The sequence below is a fragment of the Rhinoraja longicauda genome, chromosome 6 (genome assembly GCF_053455715.1).
Source record: "Rhinoraja longicauda isolate Sanriku21f chromosome 6, sRhiLon1.1, whole genome shotgun sequence".
Taxonomy (NCBI): domain Eukaryota; kingdom Metazoa; phylum Chordata; class Chondrichthyes; order Rajiformes; family Arhynchobatidae; genus Rhinoraja; species Rhinoraja longicauda.
Window position 1 is genome coordinate 48,317,872 of NC_135958.1, and position 26,018 is coordinate 48,343,889.

The 26,018-nt window shown below is 46.0% G+C and overlaps 1 protein-coding gene across 1 annotated transcript in view; it reads left to right on the forward strand.

Annotated features, from left to right (window-relative positions):
• The first annotated feature begins 45 nt into the window (after positions 1–45).
• dnah9 (dynein, axonemal, heavy chain 9) overlaps positions 46–26,018 on the forward strand; it is a 467,621-nt gene continuing 441,648 nt past the window's right edge. Inside the window, exons 1-8 of the mRNA XM_078400937.1 lie at positions 46–151; positions 3,959–4,117; positions 8,684–8,814; positions 10,581–10,792; positions 12,404–12,637; positions 15,908–16,075; positions 18,583–18,699; positions 21,950–22,097. Of these exons, the coding sequence (XP_078257063.1) occupies positions 99–151; positions 3,959–4,117; positions 8,684–8,814; positions 10,581–10,792; positions 12,404–12,637; positions 15,908–16,075; positions 18,583–18,699; positions 21,950–22,097 (1,222 nt within the window). The 5' untranslated portion in view covers positions 46–98. The remainder of the gene's footprint in view (positions 152–3,958; positions 4,118–8,683; positions 8,815–10,580; positions 10,793–12,403; positions 12,638–15,907; positions 16,076–18,582; positions 18,700–21,949; positions 22,098–26,018) is intronic.

Consider the following 26,018-nt stretch of genomic DNA (forward strand, 5'->3'; position numbering starts at 1 on the left):
GCCATTGGCCGCAGGTTGTGTCCCAAGATGTCGTACGCCACGTCCACAGCCTAAAGAGCAGTATCTATGTAGTTGTGGGGCAAGTCCAGGGCAAGACAATGCTGCCTTTGCCAGTCAGAGCAGAGAGAGCTGCTATTGACTTGCGCAAAAAGTAAGGACTGATCTAAAAATGTTTCTGAATAAAAGGCCACTTGCTTTAAGGTCATAAGGTCATAAGGAATATGGGTAGAATTAGGCCATTTGGCCCATCAAGTCTACTCCACCATTCAATCATGGCTGATCTATCTCTCCCTCCTAACCCCTAACGGCTGCGGCTCTCTGGCAGTCTGTTGTCTTTTTTTCTTTTTTTTTTGTTTGTGTCGGTGTTGGGATGGTTTTTGTTTCTGTTTTTGGCTGTGTATGTGTGGTGGGGGGGGGGCGGGGGGAAACCTTTCTTTTATTGGGTCTCTTCCCCGGGGCGCGGCTCGGCTGTGGGCCTTAACATCGCAGGCGCGGCTCGGCCGCGGGACATTTCAGTGCCCGGTGCGGCTCGGCCGCTGGACTTAACATCGCCCGGTGTGGCTGCGGGACGTTTCAGTGCCCGGTGCGGCTCGGGTGCGGGACGTTTCAGTGCCCGGTGTGGCTTGGCCGCTGGACTTAACATCGCCCGGTGTGGCTGCGGGACGTTTCAGTGCCCGGTGTGGCTGCGGGACGTTTCAGTGCCCGGTGTGGCTGCGGGACGTTTCAGTGCCCGGTGTGGCTGCGGGACGTTTCAGTGCCCGGTGTGGCTGCGGGACGTTTCAGTGCCCGGTGTGGCTGCGGGACGTTTCAGTGCCCGGTGTGGCTGCGGGACGTTTCAGTGCCCGGTGCGGCTCGGCAGCGGGACGTTTCAGTGCCCGGTGTGGCTGCGGGACGTTTCAGTGCCCGGTGCGGCTCGGCTGCGGGACGTTTCAGTGCCCGGTGTGGCTTGGCCGCTGGACTTAACATCGCCCGGTGCGGCCGCGGGACGTATCAGTGCCCGGTGTGGCTCGGCCGTTGGACTTAACATCGCCCGGTGTGGCTGCGGGACGTTTCGGTGCCCGGGGCGGCTCGGCCGGGGGGCCTTCCATCCCCTTGCGGGGGCTGTGCGTGTCGTTTGCCTCGGTAGGGGTCGAGCTGCCTGTCCGTGGGTGCGGGGGGAAGAGAGGGGAAGTTTTGTTGCCTCCATCACAGTGAGGGGAGTTTGGAGTCACTGTGATGGATGTTTGTGTTGGGGTCGGGTGTCCTGTGTTCTTTTATTTTTTGCTGTATTTTGTGTGACTGCTGAAATTTCGCTCGGTGTTGTGCCGAGTGACAATAAAGTGTTGTTATGTTATGTTATGTTGTTATTCTCCTGCCTTCTCCCCATAACCTCTGACACCTGCACTAATCAAGAATCTATCTATCTCTGCCTTAAAAATATCCACATACTTGGCCTCCACAGCCTTCTGTGCCCAAGAATTCCGCAGATTCACCACCCTCTGACGAAAGAAATCTCTCCGCATCTCATTCCTAAAAGAACGTCCTTTAATTCTGAGGCTATGACCTCTAGTCCTAGACTCTCCCACTAGTGGAAACATCCTCTCCACATCCACTCTATCCAAGCCTTTCACTATTCTGTATGTTTCAATGTGGCCCCCCCCTCATTCCTCTAAACTCCAGTGAGTACAGGCCCAGTGCCGACAAACGCTCATCCTCGGTTAACCTACTCGTTCTAACTCTTTGTTAATAACATCATTACATACATCACTAAACTCTTTTTAAGATGTTTTCCGTCCTTTTTTAGCTTCTGTTGATTCATTCTCCTTGTTGTCTCCTATCCTTCTGCTGCCTATCCTCTTCAGCTGCCTATCCTCTCTAGTTCATCTAATTACTGTGATCTTTCTAGTGAATGTACTGAGCCCATTTAGTGTAGACACAAAGAACTGCAGATACTGATTACAAATAAAACACAGTCAGTGGGCCGGGCAGCATCTCTGGAGAACATGGACAGATGATGTTTTGGATCGGGTCTGAAGAAAGCTCCCGATTAGAAATGTCACCTATCTCTGTTTAGTTTAGTTTAGAGATACAGCGTGGAAACAGGTCCTTTGGCCCATCGAGTACACGCCAACCAGCAATCCCTGCAAACTAACACCATCCTGCACACTATCCTTGACAAGCGGCACGGTGGCGCAGCAGTAGAGTTGCTGCCTTACAGCGAATGCAGCGCCGGAGACTCAGGTTTGATCCTGACTACGGGCGCTGTCTGTACGGAGTTTGTACGTTCTCCCCGTGACCTGCGTGGGTTTTCTTCCGAGATCTTCGGTTTCCTCCCACACTCCAAAGACGTACAGGTATGTAGGTTAATTGACTGGGTAAATGTAAAAATTGTCCCTAGTGTGTGTAGGATAGTGTTAATGTGCGGGGATCGCTGGGCGGTGCGGACTAGGTGGGCCGAAGGGCCTGTTTCCACGCTGTATCTCTAAATCTAAAAGATCTATCCTAACACTAGGGACAATTTACACTTTTACCAAGCCAATTAGCCTACAAACCTGTACGTCTTTGGAGTGTGAGAGAAAACCGGAGGCCCTGGAGAAAATGCACGCAGATCACGAGGAGAATGTACAAACTCCGTACCGACAGCATCTGTAGTCAGGATCGAACCTGGATCTCTGGCGCTGCAAGCACTGTAAGGCAGCCAGCGCTGTGCCACCGTGCCTCCCGCCTCTGCCCTCCAGCAATGCTGCTTGATCTGCTGAGTTTCTCAAGCAATTTGTGTCCATTAAGTGCTTCTGATAAAGATTAATTCAAAGACATTTAATTCCATTAAGATTAGATAACAGTTTAAGAAAAATAGCTTAATGCTTAAACAAAACTGAGATTGCATGCCACAATGTTAGGACGATATTTTTTTCTGAGCAAATTATAAAACTTCACTGTCTCCTAACCTGGGTCAGTTGTTCAGGCTCCAGTAGAATGATTTGATTTATTCAGATTGATTTATTGTCAATATATTTGATTTATTTTTAGTTTTCCTCCGCACCCTTCATTTTAGCAGTATTGTTTGGATGGATCTTTATTGGAATCCAAACAGTCCTGTCAAATTAAAACGCATCAACTTTGCACTTTCCTTTTATTCTGCAATTTCAAAAGTGCTGAATGATGACAATTGTCCACTCTGCAGGGCACTGGGAATGTTTCACACGTTGTGACAAAGGAAAGCAGGAAGATAAGCCAAGCGAATTGGTGTCCTGACATGCCTGCTACCTTTTAGCTATTCAGTTAGGAAAGATTTGCAGACACAAGGAACTGCAGATGCTTGAAATTTACGCAAAACCCAAAGTGTTGGAGCAACTCAGAGGGTCAGGCAGCATATCTAGAGGACGTGGATGGGTGACTTATTGGGTTTGGACCCTTCTTCCAACAGCAGAAATATCCCGTCCGAAACATTGCCTATCCATGTTCTCCAGAGATGTTGCCTGTGTCGCTGGCTTAGTCCAACACCCTGGGTTCTGGGAAAGATTTACAACTCTAACTGGAGCCACTGAGGGCATGAAGTGTACTCTCTATGGCGCCATTTGCAAGATTCTGGACAATCCAAGGGATGTGATGGCCACAATCAGAAAATTGCTTCGTATGTACCACTTCCGCTTCTAAAGTGATGATGGGAATAAATCATGTATTTATGGCTACCTTTTGGTAATGCTAGGCACAGGATGGTATGGTGGCTGGCAGTTGGGTGGGTTGGGAATGCAGACACATTTTACAAATTGTCCTAAATATATATGTTTGGTACAGGCAGGAATGATGGAGCATGGTGTTTGGAAGCCTGTACAAAAATTCCAATGGGTATGGAATATTTCCTGGGGAACTCAACTGCAATCTAACAGAATTTGCAACACTTAAAAAAAATCCAGTGTTTGGGATAATGGATGATCTCCGATATTGTATTTAATACATTTCCCTGATCTCCTTGCAGTGGTAGCAGCCTGGATAAAGGGGTGGCACACGCTGTGGAATCTGTGATAATTGACTGGAGCCACCAGATCAACGAGGTGCTCAAGAGAGACTCTTCTGAACCTTTGCTGGCTGGCCACAATCCCAACCCAAATGTGGAACTGGAGTTCTGGAAAAACAGGTACCATCCCTTCAAAACTACCTGGATTTGGAGAGACATTTGTTTAGTTTAGAGATACAGCGCGGAAACAGACCCTTCTGCCCACCGGGTCCGCACCAACCAGCGATCCCTGCACATTAGGGCAGAGGGATCTAGGTGTGCAGGTGCATGGTTCCTTGAAGGTCGAGTCGCAGGTAGATAAGGTGGTCAAAAAGGCTTTAGGCACTTTGGCCTTCATCAGTCAGAGTATTGAGTAAAGACGTTGGAAGGTCATGTTGCAGTTGTATAAGACGTTGGTGAGACCACATTTAGAATATTGTGTTCAGTTCTGGGCACCTTGTTATAGGAAAGATATTGTCAAGCTTCAAAGAGTTCAGAAATGATTTACGAGGATGTTGCCAGGACTAGAGGGGGTGAGCTATAGGGAGAGGTTGAGTAGGCTGGGTCTCTATTCCATGGAGCGCAGGAGGATGAGGGGGAGATCTTATAGAGGTATACAAAATCATGAGAGGAATAGATCGGGTAGATGCACACTCTTGCCTAGAGTAGGGGAATCGAGGACCAGAGGACAGGTGAAAGGTGAAGGGGAAAAGATTTAATAGGGTTCCGAGGGGTATCGTTTTCACACAAAGGGTGGTGGGTGTATGGAACAAGCTGCCAGAGGAGGTAGCTGAGGCTGGGACTATCCCATTGTTTAAGAAACAGTTAGACAGGTACATGGATAGGACAGGTTTGGAGGGATATGGACCAAGCGCAGGCAAGTGGGACTAGTGTAGCTGGGACATTGTTGGCTGGTGTGGGCAAGTTGGGCCGAAAGGCCTGTTTCCACACTGTATCACTCTATGACTCTATTAACACTACACTACACGCACTAGGGACAATTTACACATACACCAAGTCAATTAACCTGTACGTCTTTGGAGTGGGGGGAAACCAAAGATCTCGGAGAAAACCCACATGGTCACGGGGGGAACGTACAAACTCCGTACAGACAGCACACCCATAATCGGGATCGAACCCAGGTCTCTGACGCTGCAAGTGCTGTAGAATGAGAATCCTGAGAATCTCAAAAATACTGTAATAAGGAATTCTTTCTTTGTACGTGATATTTAAAAAATCTTCACAAGCATTATTTTTTGTGGAGGAGTGTTTGGCCATAATTTGCTGTGTTCACGTTGAGAAAATGATCAGAGTCAGCATGTATTATAGTGGATAAATTGCTGCATTTGGTTTTGTTGCTTCCTAACAAGCACCCGTTTGCAATGTTATGTTTTCATGATGACAATGCCCGCAGTGAGTTTACCCAATGACTGCCAGCTTAGCCGGTGAGGAGCCGAGCTGCAAGGGCCAGAGTATGTGACCGGCTTTGTAAAGGTCCTTGTGGAGCTGATTTGAGATAGAAGAGTTGTCCAGTGAGGTTGTTCAAATCTGTTTTTGTTGGAAATCAGTTACGGTCTTTACTTCTAATTTCTATGTAATATTCTGAATTTTAGAAGTTGCCAATGACATAGGTTGAAATAGGTGTGAACCTTCGGGGTGAGGTGGTGGAGGAACAGGGAGCAAGAAGGGGCGTGGGGGAGAAAGTGGAAGGTATGGGGGGGTTGTTAGAAATTACCAGAAATCTGAGAATTCAATGATCCTACTGTTGGGTTGTAGCCAACAACAATACTTGTGCAAGCCCACAGAACTAATTTAGAGATATAGCGAGTATCGCTGTTTAGTTTAGAGATTCCTTCGGCCCACCGAGTCCCGACCGACCAGCGATCCCCGCACACTAACGCACACCGGGGACAATTTTATATTTATACCAAGCCAATTAACCTATATACATGTACGTCTTTGGAGTGTGTGAGGAGACTGAAGATCTCGGAGAAAACCCACGCGGTCACAGGGAGAACGTACAAACTCTGTACAGACAGCACCCGTAGTCGGGATCGAACCCGGATCTCTGACATTGTAAGGCAGCAACTCTACCAATGTGCCACCGAGCCCCCCCCACTGCTCCACCGTGCTGCCCCAGTTATGCAGAGATAAACCTATTTAATTCTGCCATGTAATATTCACCAGAAAACATAGTTTCATAGTTTTGGTATTATTTCCACAGTTATATCCATATATTTCTTTTACAAAATATAACAAATCCAGAAGAAATTACAAGAGTCAACCTGATGTTTAATGAATTAAATGTAACCCTGGGAAGTTCTGATGCTTTACTTGATGCCAACTCCTTCCATCTTGGGTCAGTGATGCGCCACAGAGATTATTCCAGTTGTGGAGCTACCTCTTGTCATTCTTCAACTATTTGTTTCTGGGTTACTTTGACTGTTTTAATTTTTGGTGTGGATGATTTTCCACATCAGAAACCCAGCAAAAGTGAACTTTAATGTCAAGTGAAAAACATTCGCTTTGCATAAATGTGGCCAATAAAACGAGCAGTAAATATTTTCCACAGGGAGAAATACTGTTCTATTCACATTCCAATCTCGGGCAAGCGTTTGGATCATGAAAACAAACTTTTGCTGTCCCAGATTGGTGAATCTGAAGGCAAGGATCCACTCCCTACTGTTAGCTAGTGAGACTACCTGTGTGACCGGGCAGAAATCTGAGAGGAAAACAATTGGTTGATGTTCGCAGACAAGACTCAAACATGAAGAAAAGTTGCAATGAAACTAAAATCCAGATTGATCATACTCATCTGACGTACCAACACTCATTGGGAAGGAGGCATTGCTAAAAGGAGTAATTTGGGAAGGTAACGCATTGTGTTTGAAAAGTTTTAACATCATAAGAGGTTATAAAACTAATGGCAATGTAAGCAGGTTCATTAATATAAGAAAATAACTGCAGATGCTGGTACAAATCGAAGGTATATATTCACAAAATGCTGGAGTAACTCAGCAGGTCAGTCTGAAGAAGGGTCTCGACCCGAAACGTCACCCATTCCTTCTCTCCCAAGATGCTGCCTGACAATAGACAATAGACAATAGACAATAGGTGCAGGAGTAGGCCATTCAGCCCTTCGAGCCAGCACCGCCATTCAATGCGATCATGGCTGATCACTATCAATCAGTACCCCGTTCCTGCCTTCTCCCCATACCCCCTCACTCCGCTATCCTTAAGAGCTCTATCCAGCTCTCTCTTGAAAGCATCCAACGAACTGGCCTCCACTGCCTTCTGAGGCAGAGAATTCCACACCTTCACCACCCTCTGACTGAAAAAGTTCTTCCTCATCTCCGTTCTAAATGGCCTACCCCTTATTCTCAAACTGTGGCCCCTTGTTCTGGACTCCCCCAACATTGGGAACATGTTATCTGCCTCTAATGTGTCCAATCCCCTAATTATCTTATATGTTTCAATAAGATCCCCCCTCATCCTTCTAAATTCCAGTGTATACAAGCCCAATCGCTCCAGCCTTTCAACATACGACAGTCCCGCCATTCCGGGAATTAATCTAGTGAACCTACGCTGCACGCCCTCCATAGCAAGAATATCCTTCCTCAAATTTGGAGACCAAAACTGCACACAGTTCTCCAGGTGCGGTCTCACCAGGGCCCGGTACAACTGTAGAAGGACCTCTTTGCTCCTATACTCAACTCCTCTTGTTACGAAGGCCAACATTCCATTGGCTTTCTTCACTGCCTGCTGAACCTGCATGCTTCCTTTCATTGACTGATGCACTAGGACACCCAGATCTCGTTGAACTCCCCCTCCTCCTAACTTGACACCATTCAGATAATAATCTGCCTTTCTATTCTTACTTCCAAAGTGAATAACCTCACACTTATCTACATTAAACTGCATCTGCCATGTATCCGCCCACTCACACAACCTGTCCAGGTCACCCTGCAGCCTTATTGCATCTTCCTCACAATTCACACTACCCCCCAACTTAGTATCATCTGCAAATTTGCTAATGGTACTTTTAATCCCTTCGTCTAAGTCATTAATGTATATCGTAAATAGCTGGGGTCCCAGCACCGAACCTTGCGGTACCCCACTGGTCACTGCCTGCCATTCCGAAAGGGACCCATTTATCCCCACTCTTTGCTTTCTGTCTGTTAACCAATTTTCTATCCATGTCAGTACCCTACCCCCAATACCATGTGCCCTAATTTTGCCCACTAATCTCCTATGTGGGACCTTGTCGAAGGCTTTCTGAAAGTCGAGGTACACCACATCCACTGACTCTCCCTTGTCAATTTTCCTAGTTACATCCTCAAAAAATTCCAGTAGATTTGTCAAGCATGATTTCCCCTTCGTAAATCCATGCTGACTCGGAACGATCCCGTTACTGCTATCCAAATGCTCAGCAATTTCGTCTTTTATAATTGACTCCAGCATTTTCCCCACCACTGATGTCAGACTAACTGACCTGCTGAGTTACTCCAGCATTTTGTGAATAAGCAGGTTAATTGTCGCACATTGCTGCCACTGTTGAAACCCCCTGCATTTAATTGGAGAGCAGTGAAGTTGTGTTTCTGTAAGACTATTTAACCACTCGCATTGCCTGTAATGTACTGCCATTCAGATGCATTGCGCTGATGTATTTACTAATCCCTATTCTTTGACCATTTCTATCTGCCTCAGGTGCAGTAACTTGAAATGCATTTATGATCAGCTGAGGTCAAGAAAAGTGAGGAAGATGGTGGAGTTGCTGGACAGGATGGAGAGCAGCTACTTCCCAGTGTTCAAAACCATGTACAGTGATGTTGTTGCAGGTATGAGCTCCAATTCGTAAGATAAATCAGGAAATCAAAAACTTTCCAATTAAGTCAGTCGCACTGTGAATTATTCTTTTATTTCCAATATTGTACATTCATTATTTTATGCAGTTAAGTTTCACTTTTCTGGTCACATTAATGGAGGCAAGATAGGAATCATATGATGATGGGTAGATATTACTTTGTAGAACCATTTCAGTGAGTTAAATACAGAATGATGGAAAGACTCAATATCTGGAGAATGAAACACAGTTAATGTTTCAGTTTAATGACTCCTCATCTGCTCAGCTCTCACCCAGAATATTAACTCTTTCTTTTCCTCTCTCCACAATTACTGTTGAGTGTTTCAAGTGTTTATTTATTACTATTTGTGGTATTTTATTTCTTTTTGTTTAAGGGCAGTGATATTACTTAATGGACCTGGGTTCTGGTCAAAAGGATTAACATGGATATAAATAGCAATGTGTGGGAAGGAACTAAAGATGCTGCTTATACAACAAAGATAGACACAAAATGCTGGAGTACCTCAGTGGGACAGGCAGCATCTCCGGAGAGAAGGAATGGGTGACGTTTCGGGACAAGACCCTTCTTCAGACTCTGAAGAAGTCTGAAGTCGGAACTCAACCCAAAACATCATCCATTCCTTCTCTCCAGAGATGCTATAAGTAGCAAGTTTTATTATACACCGATCAGACAAAACTTTTTGACCTGATGAGCCACAACATTATGACCACCTGCCTAATATGCTGTTGGTCCTCCGTGTGCAGCCCCATACGCAGCAGGGTGTGATGCACTGTGTATTGTGTCACATTCCTCCCGTGACCACCATTAAAATCTTCCGTGACTTGTGCCAGATTCGAACCAGATGGGATAGCCTCCGTTGCCCTCGCGCATCGATGAGCCTTGGGCGCCCAACACCCTGTCGCCGGTTTGTGGTTTGTCCCTCCTCGGACCACTGTCGGTAGGTACTCACCACTGCTGACCGGGAGCACCCCACAAGCCTTGCCGTTTCAGAGATGCTCTGACCCAGTCGTCTGGCCATAACAATTTGGCCCTTGTCAAAGTCGCTCAGGTCTTTACTCCTGCCCATTTCTCCTGCATCCAACGCATCAACTTCAACAACTGACTGTTCAATTGCTGCCTAATATATTCCACCCCTTGACAGGTGCCATTGTAACAAGATAATCAATGTTATTCACTTCGCCTGTCAGTGGTCATAATGTTTTGGCTCATCAGGTCTAATGTTTTGGCTGATCGGTTTATGTACCATTGATATGTGCTTTGCTCTTTCACTTCCCTTCCTCTGAATATTCTTCCAATATAATGTCTAGGGGATATACAAATGATTTCCCAGTAGATAGAGCAAAATGTCAGAGTGTACAGTTGCAGCAATAACTATATTAAAATGATGTCCTAATACTTTAATGGAGTTATATCGCTATTTTCACCTGCATACTTTTCTCCTGTTTTTCTACATACAAAGTAGGTGTTGGAATTTGCCAGGTGTGTGCATATGTAGGCAGATAGTAAATGTCCACCTCAGTTGGAAGGGTGAATTTGCCAGGTGTGTGCATATGTAGGCAGATAGGGTGAATTCGCTGCAGGTTATGAGTTGATTTGCTAAGTACTTGAGTTTGTGGTCAGCTGGATAAGAAGATGTAACTGAGCAATTCAAAATTGGTAAATTTTCACCGCAATACATCCACGTCTGCTTGAAAAGGTTTAGCATCATGTAACTTGTGTTTGTCACTGTCTCCTGCCAGCTCTGACTGAAGCAAGGGATGTCCATTTGCACTTGAAGCCGCTCCAGTGCCATTTCGAGGATATTGAGAATGCGGACTTCAATGAGCTGAAGCCTTTGATCAGCTGCTTCATGCATCTGGTGTGCCTGGTCTGGACCAGATCTAAGTACTACAACACCCCGGCTCGTATCATAGTCCTGTTGCAGGAGAGCTGCAACCTTCTCATTCAGCAGGTACCGTCAATGGCAGTGGGCTGGGCAGGACAGACACTGTAACAACAGCAAAACGCTGATGAAACGTTACATGACTATTTGGAAATCTAGGTGGTTTGGTTTCTGACTCAGTGGGGTGACTGACTGGACACCCAGTTCCCATGCTCCCTGTCCGTTCACTGGAATCCACATTCTCAGTTTAGTTCAGAGATACAGCGCGGAAACAGGCCCTTCGGCCCACCGAGTCCGCGCCGACCAGCGATCTAATGCCCCGTACACTAGTTCTATCATAAATACCAGGGAATTTACAATTTTTCCCGAAGCCAAATTAACCTACGAACCTGTATGTCATTTGCATGTGGGAGGAAACCTGAGCACCCGGAGAAAACCCATGTGGTCACAGGGAGAACGTACAAACTCAGTACAGACAGCACCCATAGTCAGGGTTGAACCCGTGTCTCTGGTGCTGAAAGGCAGCAACTCTACCGCTGAGTCACTATATATACTCTTTCTCCCTTTTCACTCAGTGGAGCCCGCGGTGCTCTTCACTTATGGAGTCCCTGTTCCCGATGGCCTTTCCACTCGCTGGGCCCCCAGTTCCCGCTCTCACTTTTCCCTCACTGTTGCCCTGGTCCCTGCAATCTGTTTAACATATTTGGGCCCTGACCCCATGCTCCCTTTGACCTCTATGCAACTCCAGTTGACATGCTCCTTTCCAACATAGCTGATTAATTGGAAAATGTATTTTAATACTGTGTTGCATCGATAATAAAAGAGTGAATTAAGGGTATTGAGTTGATCTGGAAAATCTGCCATTCTGACAGATTATGCCCTGTTAGATCTGGAAAGATTTAATAGGAACCCGAGGAGCAACTTTTTCACAGAGGGTGGTGGGTTTATGGAATGAGCTGCCAGAGAAAGTAGTTGAGGCAGGAACTATAACAACATTTAAAATTTGGACAGGGACAGGAAAGATTTGGACAGGGACATGGAAAGGGAAGGTTTAAAGGGATATGAGCTAAATGTCATCCTCTGGGACTAGCTTAAATGGGGCATCTTGGTCACGTTGGGCTGAAGTGCCTGTGCCTGTGGGGTATGATTCTATGGCAAAAGATATTGAATAGTTGACCATGACTCTGCCCTTCCATGTGATTATGTTGTTCTTCAAGTCAGGCCAGTATGCCCGTGAGCCATGTTCCAATGTAGCGTCCTATCACTGCTCCAACAGCAGCTCAGCATGCCCTGATTGCTGCACTCCCTTTAGTTGTGCCCTTCCCTTTTGTTTAAGAAGGTGATTCATTGAACTCTGCTGGGATGGGTAACTGAGCTCACCGAAGACCGAGCATTGTGTGTGCTTGGACTGCTTCCACATTCGTCCAACGTGAAAGTCTGCATCAATAGACATAGACAATAGACAATAGGCAATAGGAGTAGGCCATTAAGCCCTTCAAGTCAGCACTGCCATTCACCATGATCTTGACTGATCATTCACAATCAGTACCCCGTTCCTGCCCTCTCCCCATACCCCCTGACTCCGCTCTCATTAAGAGCTCTACCTAGCTCAGGCATCAGTGTGCTTGAGAGGGCCTCCTGCTTCTTCATTGTATGTATGCTGTCCCCCACATGGCACAGGCACGCACTTATATCAACCCGGAGGACATCCTGAAGGGTGAAGTGGACGAAAACTTGAGCAAGGTGCGGGAAGCCATCGCCATCCTGTGTTTTTTCAAGCAAATCTTTGAAGAAAAGCGTGAAAATCTGCGGAGCTATTACAAGGAGGATGAGAGAGTGAGAGAGTGGGACTTTAATTCACTGCTAATCTTTGCCCGAATGAACTGTCACCTCAAGAGACTTGAGCAGATCGAGGTAAGATGATCACTTTTGTTAATGGCACAGATCTACACGTGGAATAAAATGAACCTTGTATCCTTAGGTTTCTTTTCAGAAACCATTTTTGCAAAATATGTTAATGATATCTAGTTTCTTGTAATTTTTTTTAATCAAACTTGTCGGAGCATTTGAGTTAATGGCTTCAGTTAACGATGCAGGCAGCCTGCGCGGAAAACCACTGTTATTCTTTCCCCTCGTTTATCTTATTAATGCATTGAGGACTTTTATTTTTCTAGTAAGCTTAAGAGTTTGTGGTTAAAGTTGTGCTGTGTGGATGCTAAAACGGCAGTGAAGCTCCTCACATGTATTTCAGAATTTTCATGGTGCAAGCAAATGAATGACAATCATGCAGAGCTGTTCAATGAAGTCAATGACTGGAGGTAATGAAATACTTGGAAGATAAAGTACAGGACACTGAGGGTCATTCTTGCTGCAGAGCTAAATGGTCTGTTATTTATTTGTAATCTCCAAAGCTCTGGCAAACGTTCCTATAATTCTTGGAAGTAATTAAGTTAAAATGCAGAAAATGTATGTTTATAATATGGATTATTCCAACTCCTCGATGGCACCTGTGGTATCAACAGCAGATAAACCACTGTTTTCCATTGAGTGCTTGACCATTTGTGATTAAGCCATCTTTGAGGTCACTTTTGAATAGGAAACGCTACTGAATGTAGTTTAGTTTAGTTTAGAGATACAGCGTGGAAACAGGCCCTTTCGGCCCACTGGGTCCGCGCCGACCAGCGATCCCCGCACATTAACACTATCCTACACCCACTAGGGTCAATTTTACATTTTTACCAAGCCAATTAACCTACATACATGTACGTCTTTGGAATGTGGGAGGAAACTGAAGATCTCGGAGAAAACCCACGCAGGTCACGGGGAGAACGTACAATCTCCGTACAGACAGCACCCGTAGTCGGGATGGAACCCAGGTCTCTGGCGTTGCATTCGCTGTAAGGCAGCAACTCTATCGCTGTGCCTTGGCAGAACGTGAAGTTCTGTTGCATTATTTTGCAGTGGCATTATGAAGAGATATAACTTAAATTATTAGTGGGCTTCAGTTGCTCCTTCGGTTGAATAATAGAGTTAGACTTGAGCTTGTGTCGTGAGACGTATTTATAATTATGGGGTCGATCACAAAGGATGTGCTTCTCATATAAACAGGAATTAACAATGTCTTCTGAAAAATAATAATAAAAATGATGTCTGCTGCTCCTAATCTATTAAACAATAGATTGATTTCCTGGGCTTGGGTAAAGTTATAGGCTAATGAAAAGTGAGACTGTTGGTGAGGGTAAATGCATTTTAATTTTTCTGCTGGATTCGGTCCACTTGTTTCGCTTATACCCCAGTACAATACAGAGGTGTATTGTCATTCGGTACTGAGATACCGAACGAAATTACATTTCCAGCAGTCACAGAACCCAACAAAAAAGAAAAGAACACAAGACACACGACCCCAACACAAACATCCATCACAGTGACTCCAAACACCTCCTCACTGTGATGGAAGGCAACAAAACTTCCTTTCTCTTCCCCCCACGCCCACAGACAGCCAGCTCGACCCCTACCGAGGTGACCGACCCGCAAGGGGATGGAAGTCCCCGCGGCCGAGCCGCACCGGGCACTGAAACGTCCCACGGCCGAGCCATACCGGGCGATGGAAGGCCCCGCGGCCGAGCCGGCGATGTTAAGTTCAGCGGCCGAGCCGCACTGGGCGCTACTAAGTCCCGCGGCCGAGCCGCGCCGGCGATGTTAAGTCCAGCGGCCGAGCTACACAGGGCGACGGAAAGCCCCACGGGCGATGGAAAGCCCCGCGGCCGAGCCGCGCCCTGAGGAAGAGACCTAAAAAAAGAAAGGTTTCCCCCACCCCACCCCACCACCCCCCACCCCACCCCACCCCACCGCACCCCCCACACATACACAGCCAAAAACAAAAACAAAAACCATCCCAACACCAACACACAAACAAAAAAGGAAAAAAGACAAACAGATTGCCAGCGAGCCGCAGCCGTTAGGCGCAGCCACACGTGACATGTTCCCCATTGTTGGACTAACTCACCTGATGCAGTCTTCCCATCCATCCTCCTCACGTCTCCTGGGTTTCTGATCTTATGCACTCTCTCCAGTGAATCTTTCTATGTCAGCCCAACTCTTCTGCTGCCTAGTCTGAGATCTAAGATGAGAAACCATTCTTTTACACATAGAATTGTTGTGAATAGGATCACAATTCTTAATAAGCTGATAATGGCAGATGCAATGGTAAGATCTAAAATCTAATTAGTGAAAAACTTAAACATGGTTACATGGTTTTGAAGAAAGTATAAGAGCGGAAATATCAAAACGGTTCCAAGGATCTGCATCAGCATGAAGGGATAAATGTACTCTCTGTACTCTTGTTAGTCTACAATTCTATGAATGTCCTTGGGCAATGGTATAAAGTGCAGGAGCCTGCAGGTGCTCATCATTTACTAAAAGGCAGCCAATTAGCACATTTATCCTTAATAATTGGATATATCGAGGAATTATCAAGTTCTGAAATCCTTCAGATAACTTGGGAACTTGTTCTCACGGGCAATATCTTTTCAGAAAAGAAGTACAAGCATATTTTCTTCTTGTATGTGTAAAGTCTTCGTTCATTTTTTTGATCTGTAAACCTGAACAGAAACACTTGCTTGAAGCAACATGTTTAGATTCCCTTGCTCCAAATGTGCGACATTGCACTTAAATCATCCAGGGAATGTTCTCCACCCAAGAGTCTACTCCCTTCATCACTGAAGATTAATTTCTGACCTCTTAGACCTCTGCCCCCTGGTTTCCTTTGTATTTCATATCTTCTGTGAAATCACAAATGTTTTATCTATCATTTATTTTAGCCTTCTTGTGCAGCATGGATCATTAACCCTTCATTCAGTTTCCCAGGGACAGAAATGAACACACACAGACCTTATTGTAACTGCAGTGAACAGATCAAAATTATGTGGGACAAATGTGACAGGATAGCATATTCAGGAGGAACTTAACCTTTGTTAAAAGCTGACAGTTTTAATAAACTAAACACAAATGTGTCCACTGCTCTCTTAATTGGCAAGGTTTTTTCTTTTTATAATCTGTGCACTGGAGACATTTACCAAGGGGATGATTATAATTCGGCGCTAATGTTGTGCCTTCACAACCAAGTGCGAAGCTGAAGCGGCAATAACTCATGCAACTGCTTTTGCCCTTTGCTTATTTTTAAAGGATTTCTTGGTGACAGCACAAGATATATTTAAACTAGAAAAAGTTGAGTTTGGAGGGATTCGGGGCAAGTCCTTAAGCCAGCAGGTGACACAGATGTACGAGGAATTCCAGGAGCTGTACAAAGTGTTTACAGACCACACCTACGACTGTTTGGATCCAGCCAACCAGGTAGGAAGTTATCTACTGTTATGTGATACAACCAGAGGAGAAAAATCTATTTTACCCGACCGTTCATAAATTAGGAAAGTGAAGATGATGTGATGAATTCTAAGGTACTAATTCACAAAATGCTGGAGTAACTCAGCAGGTCAGGCAGCATCTCAGGAGAGAAGGAATGGGTGACGTTTCGGGTCGAGATCCTTCTTCAGACTGATGTCAGGGGAGCGGGACAAAGGAAGGATATAGGTGGAGACAGGAAGACGGTGGGAGATCTGGGAAGGGGGAGGGGGTAGAGAGGGATAGAGGAACTATCTAAAGTTGGAGAAGTCAATGTTCATACCTTTGGGCTGCAAGCTGCCCAGGCGAAATATGAGGTGCTGTTCCTCCAATTTCCGGTGGGCCTCACTATGGCACTGGAGGAGGCCCATGACAGAAAGGTCAGACTGGGAGTGGGAGGGGGAGTTGAAGTGCTCAGCCACCGGGAGATCAGGTTGGTTAAGGTGGACTGAGCGCAGGTGTTGAGCGAAGCGATCGTCGAGCCTGCATTTGGTTTCTAATGCTGATTTGGTTTATTTTAAACAGGAAGCTTAGGACTGCAAGTTATCCTTTTAGGAATATATAACTAAAATTATAAAATAATCTATACATAAAATATATATACAGCTAAAATTCAACTGCAGTCAGCAGGGCTAAATGCACCAAATATTTATGAGAACACATTGTATTCTACTTCTGAAATTCTCTCCAGTATAGAACGCATGGACCTGATTGTACAGTTTGCATTTAGCTACGGTTGTATTTAGCAAACTTTGAGTAGGAAAATACCGTGAAATGTTCTAACGAGTGGAAACATAACTGAGGCACAGGCACTAACAGACTTGAGAGTTGTACTTTGGCTGCTGCCAGTCTACAACATTACAGTGGTCAACTAGTCATTGTGGAGAGGTTTTCTGTTCCTTCCCACTGTACTAGATAATCAAAAAAATGCTGGAATTCTAAAATAAAAACACAAATGCTGAAAAATCCATAGGGTCAGGCCAACTGTCCCGTATTAACCGGGTCATCCCGTATTTTGGGCTAAATTAGTTTGTCCCTTACAAGACCGCCCTTGTCCCGTATTAGTAGGGTTGCCAACTTCGTCACTCCCAAATAAGGGACAAAGGGTGACGTCACCGCCCCGCGCCCCACATGACCTCGCCCAGCCAGCGGCCATGTGCTCCCGCTCCACCAATGGCGGCCGCCATTGGTGGAGCGGGAGCACGTGGCCGCTGGCTGGGTGAGGTCACGTGGGGCGCGGGGTGGTGACGTCACCTTGTCCTGCATTTGGAGGTGAGGAGGTTGGCAACCCTCGGCTGCACCCATGAGAGAAAGAAACCTTTAATGTAAGTCCTGACCAGAAATATTAATTGTTTCTCTTTCCACAAGTGCTGCCTGACCTGATCTGCTGAAAAATGTCAGTTTTTCGTAATAATTTAGTGTCCCAATAATTGTGGCTGTCTGTGCATATGAGTTAAAAAGATAAGCCATTGAGATTATCGCTGCCCATCAGTAGTCACTCATATCAAAATTAATCAGTTTGTATTTATTTTAAAAGATCAACTCCTAATTGCCATTATTCCTATCTGCTGGCTAAGTTAGAGTCGGGCCAAAGGGCCTGTTTCCATGCCCTGTGACTACATAGCTCTATGTCTAAGTGTTCCCAGTAAACTCATGTTCTGCTAAATCGTCAAATCTACAATAATAGCTTTGGCCAGTGAACTGGGGTAGATCTTGCTTGATGTATGCATGCACAAAATTGTGCAATGGTTTTAGTTTAGATGGCAGCTGATTGTATAAACGTCACTACCCTGAGAGTCATACAATAGACAATAGGTGCAGGAGGAGGCCATTCGGCCCTTCGAGCCAGCACCGCCATTCAATGTGATCATGGCTGATCATTCTCAATCAGTACCCCGTTCCTGCCTTCTCCCCATACCCCCTGACTCCGCTATCCTTAAGAGCTCTATCTAGCTCTCTCTTGAATGCATTCAGAGAATTGGCCTCCACTGCCTTCTGAGGCAGAGAATTCCACAGATTCACAACTCTCTGACTGAAAAAGTTTTTCCTCATCTCAGTTCTAAATGGCCTACCTCTTATTCTTAAACTGTGGCCCCTTGTTCTGGACTCCCCCAACATTGGGAACATGTTTCCTGCCTCTAACGTGTCCAACCCCTTAATAATCTTATACGTTTCGATAAGATCCCCTCTCATCCTTCTAAATACATTGTTTTATTCATCAAGGGTCGTGCAGGCTAAACCAGCATTTAATTGCCCATCGCAAATTAACCTTCACAAACTGGCACTGATCTGCTTTCTTGGTTCAAATCGTTAAAAGGATGTTTATTCCCTGTTTCTTGTCATCGTGTCGACCAGTGAACTAAATCTCTATTACCCCACTGTTCAGCAGGAAATACTGACAGTATTTTGGCTGGGAGATTCTGACAATTAGTTTTTAAAATAATTTTCTTTATTCATAGGAATTTGAAGCAAATTTTCTGAATTACAAGACGAAGATTGAGGACATTGATCGACGGTTGGCCACCATTTTCGGTCAGGCCTTTGACGATGCCTGTAGTTTGGAGCATGCATTCAAGGTCTGTTGGGCTGAGGGTTGCCAACTTCTTCACTCCCAAATAAGGGACAAAAGGCGACGTCACCACCCCACGTGACCTCACCCAGCCAGCGGCCACATGGTCCCGCTCCACCAATGGCGGCCGCCCGGGCCGGGAGGTGGGTTGCCACGCAACCTCCGTTAGGGGGCTCCCGGGCCTACAGTGGCTCCCGGGCCTACAGTATCCAGGCCTACAGTGTCAGGGCCTACAGTGCCCCCCGGGCCTAATACGGGACAAGGGCGGTCCTGTATGGGCCAAACCAATTTAGCCCAATATACGGGATGTCCCGGCTAATATGCGACAGTTGGCAACCCTAGTTGGGCTTGTGACGGATATGAACCATTTGCTGATGTAATACCTTAAAGTCTTAAGGGCCTGTCCCACTTAGGCGATTTTTTAGGCGACTCCCGGCGACTGTCAAAGTCGTAGCAGTTCGCCAAAATTTTCTTTTACCCGACGACAATGACCACGACAATGCCGAGTCAGGTCGAGATTACACCGTCTTCGGAAACATTGCGAAAATTCCCACGCTGTCAATGCTTCTCCGGCGTCCTCATTTTCACTGAAATCACTGACAAGTCGGTAATTACTTGAGAGTTTTGAAATATAACATCTTGCCCGGGTTACTTGAAAACCAAGCTTCACGGTAACAAGGAATAAACTGGATTCACTTCCAGTTTACTAATAGCAGTATTAAGAAATTTAATTTTAAAAATGGTCAAATGGATTTTTGTGCGGAGTGTGGCCATTCTTTGAAAATGTACGGGAGGTGCATATCTGGTTTCTGGGTTGCATATCTGGGTTGGGAGCCTACTTTAAATGTAATCGCTGATGGCCATAAACATCGCAAAAATCCCCACCCTTACCTGACCGTCAAACTGTCGCCTCCAATCTACCTGTCAAATGTCCTGACGGTAAATAAATTGGTTAAACACAAGCATTTTATGGTATCTTCAAATTACTTTACTTATTTTAATATTATGTGCTTCTAAATGCATTTAAGACAACCTAGCAAACCTGGGGACAGCATGCGACAGCGCCCGCAATAAGCAACGATACCTGGCGACAAGCCAGCTGTCACCGAGAAATTTCACTCCGGATGATTTCTCAGCGACACGCTGAGATCCACTACGATTTTTGGAAGCCTCCTCACGATCATGCCCGCGACACCCGGCGAACTGTCGGCGACAGCCTAGTCACCGGCAGTCGCCTTAAAATCACCTAAAGTGGGTCAGGCCCTTTAGGCTGTAGAACAAGGTTATGGGGAGAAGGCAGGAGAATGGGGTTAGGAGGGAGAGATAAATCAGCCATGATTGAATGGCGGAGTAGACATGATGGGCCAAATGGCCTAATTCTACTATTCCTTATGACCTTGGGACCTTAAGACAAAGTTTGGTTAAAGATTAGACTGCTTGATGACTTGCTGTTGCCCAGTGTGCAGACTGGAGCAAGCCAAATGTGTATCACAGTGAATCTTTTTGAACAGCACAAGCTCTGAACACTTGAATAGATTATGGAGAGTCAATTGATTGAAGGACTGACTGAAAGACCCTCCTGGAGGGCGTCTTGCCATCCTGGCTGCTGACTGGGTCACTTAGAGACTTGGGACAGTGCACCTTATTTTGGAAGTAATATCATCTAAGATGGTTGTTCCTGCCGGTGGTTGTTCCTGCCTGGCAAATAGCCTGCTTACCAGCAATAATTTTGAGTCTTCAGGGCAAAACATGGCATTGTTGGCAAAACACAAATTGGTGGAGTAACTCAGTGGGTCAGGCAGGATCTGTGGAAGGGTTGGATAGGTGAAGTACAGACCTTGTTCAGACCAAGCAGTCCTGCATCTGCAGGTTCTTGTAACTCCACGGTATTGTCAGAAACTTTACAAATACCTAGCAAAGCAATGTGCCTTATTTTTGTCTTGGGTTGTGGACAAAGTAGAACATGACTTGTTCTTCTAATTCAGGTCATGAATAATTCTAGATCATCTTAAATCCATAAAATTCTTCCTGATGCTGAAACTGAGTTCCAATTAGACAATAGACAATAGGTGCAGGAGGCGGCCATTCGGCCCTTCGAGCCAGCACCGCCATTCAATGTGATCATGGCTGATCATTCTCAATCAGTACCCCGTTCCTGCCTTCTCCCCATACCCCCTGACTCCGCTATCCTTAAGAGCTCTATCTGCTGATCGCAGATAACAAGTTATGGCCAAGAATTCTTTCAAACTCATTAGAATGCATCCAAATGTAAGTTGGCCGTGAGACAAGGAAAGGGATAGCAAGTTGAAAGAAAATAACGTAATTATATCATGTCACTCATTAAGATTTTTTTCGGTGCCCAAATTTTGCTTTTCTCTGCCACAAATGAAGATTTGAGATCTAAAGAGTGTATTCAGCTCAGACTGGGGTCAGTCCATGCTCTAATCGGAATCTGAGTAACACATATTAAAATAGGACACTGCTGTGCAGGAAGGAACTGCAGGTGCTGGTTTAAACCGAAGATAGATACAAAAAGCTGGAGTAACTCAGCAGGCCAGGCAGTATCTCTGGAGATAAGGAATAGGTGTCTGAAGAAGGGGCTGAACCCAAAACGTCACCTCTTCCATTACTCCAGAGATGAATAAACAGATTTTCGAACATTGAAATAGTTTGAAGTCATCTGAAATACAGTTTTTAAAAATAATGGTTTTGATGAATCAGTTATAGTGGGCCTATAACTGGAACCCACAAGTAGTCTCACCATTATTGCACATTGCTCTTTTGCAAGCCTGATTGGTCCTAGATAAATGTGTAGGAACAAACTGCAAATGCTGTTTTAAAGTGAAGATAGACACAAAAAGCTGGAGTAACTCAGCAGGTCAGGCAGCATCTCTGGAGAAAAGGAATACTGTAGGTGTCTGAAGAAGGGTCTTAACCCGAAATTTTGCCTACTCCTTTTCTCCAGAGATGCTGTCTGACCCACTGAGTTACTCCTGCTTTTTGTGTCGATCTACAGTAAACCTGCTTACAGGAACTGATTAAATAATTTAAATAGATTCAGCCTGTTTCTTTAAATTACTTTATTATGCTACTGCATTCATTAGGAATGTGTAACCTGTTATTGGTCTTTTCAATTCAGAGGGGTGTTGTTGCTGTAATTAATACATGCTATTCAATGTAAAGAATTGTCTAGACAGAATCAATTTGAAGGTGAAATGTTTTCCTGCATTCTAAGCTGTGTCTCTGTTTCTCTCCAGTTGCTGGATATGTTTGGCAGCCTCCTTGACCGGCCCCTCATTGCAACCAGCGCATGTGACAAATACCCTCACCTCATTGTGATGTTCACTAAGGACCTGGATGATGCAAAACACATTTATAACAGGCACATGCAGAAAGCAGAATTAGGTATTAATTCATTTTTATAAATTCTGGCTGCAAAAATTGATATCTTGGTGGGTGTAGGAGCAAAATGGGAAGACCATTCAGAGTTGATTGACCAGCTGATTGTTTTATTGATGATTATTATTTAAGTTGGTGTACTGCAACAGATAAAAATCTTATTGAAACATATAAGATTATTAAGGGGTTGGACACGTTAGAGGCAGGAAACATGTTCCCAATGTTGGGGGAGTCCAGAACAAGGGGCCACAGTTTAAGAATAAGGGGTAGGCCATTTAGAACGGAGATGAGGGAAAACTTTGTCAGTCAGAGAGTTGTGAATCTGTGGAATTCTCTGCCTCAGAAGGCAGTGGAGGCCAGTTATCTGAATGCATTCAAGAGAGAGCTAGATAGAGCTCTTAAGGATAGCGGAGTCAGGGGTATAGGGAGAAGGCAGGAACGGGGTACTGATTGAGAATGATCAGCCATGATCACATTGAATGGTGGTGCTGGCTCGAAGGGCCGAATGGCCTCCTCCTGCACCTATTGTGTAAAAAAATGTTAGCGTTCTGGGGACAATTGTTTAGAGCAGGGGCCTCCAAACATTTCAGCGTGAGGGCCACATTACATATTTGGCTTATGTTTGCGGGTCGTAGGAAAAATTAAAGAAGTGTGAGTTTTATAAATTTAATGAACTCAAAGTTTAGACTAGGTTATGTTAAATTAGATTAGGAAAGGTTAGGTTAGGTTAAGTTAGTTTACATTAGGTTTATATGGCAACAAATAAATAATATTCAATTTTTAAAAAGAGCTTGAAATATTGGAATATGCATATACCGCAGGTATACAATTATTTATAAAACAGAAAATACAGTAATACAGTGACCACCAGTGGGGGAGAGAGAGGGGGGGGGGAAGAGAAAGTGGGGGTGAGAGGGAAGAGAGAGTGGGGGGGGGAGAGAGTGGGTGGTGGAGAGAGCGTGGGGGGGGAGAGAGAGAGTGGGGGGGAGAGAGAGTGGGGGGGAGAGAGAGTGGGGGGGAGAGAGTGGGGGGAGAGAGAGTGGGGGGGAGAGAAAGTGGGGGGGAAGTGGGAGGGGGGAGCGAGTGGGGGGGAAGAGAGAGAGTGGGGGGAAGAGAGAGAGGGGGGAAGAGAGAGAGTGGGGGGGGAGAGAGAGAGGGGGAGAGGGGGGTGAGAGAGTTGGGGGAGAGGGAGCAGCGGGTGAGAGCGGGAGCGCGGGGAGGGGGAGGGTGTCAGAGGGTCCGGTGAAGGAGCGCCGCCACTTGCGGGGGGCTGCTCCCTCCCTCTCTCCCAGCGCCAGTGATATCTGTGCCGCTGCTCCACTCTCTTCCTCGGCCTCGTCTCCCTCTAACGCAGCGAAATAAGAACAAACACGAGTGTAGTTGTTGTTCAGGAGCCCCGCATCCCCGGGGTGAGGGGCGGTGGCAGCGACGAGGAGGGACGTTTTACTCGTGTTTGTTCTTATTTCACTGCGTTCGAGGGAGACGGGGCCGGGGAAGAGAGTGGAGGAACGGTGCAGATCTCACTGGCTCTGGGAGAGGGAGAGAGGGAGGGAGCAGCGCCCGCAAGTGGCGGCGCTCCTTCACCGGACCCTCTGACACCCTCCCCCTCCCCACGCTCCCGCTCTCACCCACTGCTCCCTCTACCCCCGCTGCTCCCTCTACTCCGACTCTCTCCTCCCATCTCTCTCTTCCCCCCCCTTCCTCTTCCTCCCCCCCCCTGGGGTGAGCAGCGGCGGCGGCGAGGATGGAAGTTTCCTTGGGTTTGTTGTGTGCGAGGGGGCGCTGTGATCTCTCGCCTTGTCCCGGCTCTGGGACGGTGGTGATCCACTCCCCGGTGAACCTTCACCGGCAGCTTCTGCCTCCAGTCCCCACCGCCTAAGGGCTTGCTGCGGGCCGGATAAAATCTCGTGGCGGGCCGGATGTGGCCTGCGGGCCATAGTTTGGAGATCCCTGGTTTAGAAGGTCAAACAAGGGTACTGTTTTAAGGCCCTGTCCCACTTAGATGATTTTTTAGACGGCTGTGTTGTTTAAATTAATACTGACGATCTAATTAAATTATTGCATCATATGGGAGGCGCATTCCCAATCTCGTTGTACCCCTGTCCAATGACAATAAAGATATATTGTATTGTATTGTATTGTAGAGTTAGTGAATAGGGATGTGGATTGTGCTAATGTGGTGGCAGGAAAACACAGACGGAGCTTAACAGGAATGTCATTGATTATGCGTGCACAACAGAAATGTAGATCTCAGCAGGAAACACGGGGATAATCATCTCATTCTGTTTGTGACCTAATTAAGCCTTCCTGGGTTCTGTTCTGTAATTAAGACTGTTGTACTGTTAATCAAGTTTCGGAGTAATCTTGTCATCTGAGAATATAAAAATGTACCAGAGTCACACTTGACAGGTCAGCTTCGACTGCCACCTGGTGTACACCAGTTTAATGAATCGCCCATTACTTCGAACAGCAAGTCTGCATGGGCTTTCCATTTTGCGAGAGAGAAATCATGGTTCAAGTGAAGAACTTTAGTTGCTGTTAACTGTTTTCTCTTTCTAATGCACATGATTATGCTCGTTCAGCCTGGTTTGTTTTTACATTCAAATTATTTACCCCATTCCACTGTTGGATCTTTTTATGTGTTATGTTTTATTTCCCAGCCAGTTTTATTTCCTGTTTACGTTTCCTCTCCCAAGGTAAGTATTATTCAGGATTATTTGTAGTTGTATGTTAATAGAACATAGAACAACAACACAGCACCAGAACAAGCCCTGCTGCCCACGATATCTGTGCCGATCGTCATGCCAAGACCATAATGTCTGAAGAAGGGTCTCGACCTGAAACGTCACAAATTTCTTCTCTCCAGAGATGCTGCCTGACCTGCTGAGTTACTCTAGCATTCTGTGATACCTTCGATGATGCCAAGACCATCACTTATCTACTGCACAAAACGTATATCCCTCCATTCCATGCTTATCCATATGCCTATTCAAAAGTCTTTTAAATGGCACTAATGTAACTCTGTAAATCAAACTATTTGGTGAGTACTTAAAGTTCAAGAGCTTTTGTCTAAAATACTCTCATTAGTTTTGAGCTAAATTTGAGTAAACCTACAATGTCTAAATAATTTCTGAAATATTGGGAAAGCAAGGCTCTGATTGGAAGTAGAAATCAACAGTTGCAACAATTCAGCCTGTTTGGTGTTATTGATCGAAAAATTACTGAAACTCGCATCTTGTATGTATGTATGTGAGTTCCCAAAATACAGCCAAAACAGTGCACGATTTTAGGGGCACCTTACTCAACATTGGCCTGTGGTGTGCAGCAGCAAGTTTTGTTCAAACTGTTGTTATATTTTAAAAGTTATTCACTTTTTAAACTTTAATAAACCTCTCCCACTTGCCGTGCCTGCAAGCCGTGCCTGCGCAGTGATACCTCCGTGTTCAGCATCACAATGGGAACCCAACGGGTCATATATGAGATCGCCATTTTGAGATCGCCATTTTGAGATCGCCATTTTGATCTAATACGGCGTCACAATGGGGGAGGGGTCCTTGGCCCGGCGGCGGCGCGCCTGTGCAGCAGCGCCGGGGGGACCGGCGCCCGTCCTGGTGAGCTCCGCGCCTGACCTTCCTCCCATGGTGCAGTGCGGCAGCAGAGGGTCAAGGAAGATGGCTACCGGCAGGACAAACATGTGGCAGTGCCTTGCGGCCGCTCTCCTGCTGCTGGCCGCCGCGATGGCCGCCCGGGGCCGAGATGAGTGGCACCCTCTCCCCTTTCCTCTCTTCCCCCACCTCCTCCCGTTGCCCGCGCTGTGGTGCCGGTGGAGCTGCAGAAGCTGGCCCGCGCCATCCTGGTGGGGGGAGGCCGCAACCGGCCGCCGCACAGCCCGCTCCGCCTGCTGCTCAGTTACTAGATAACCTTTAG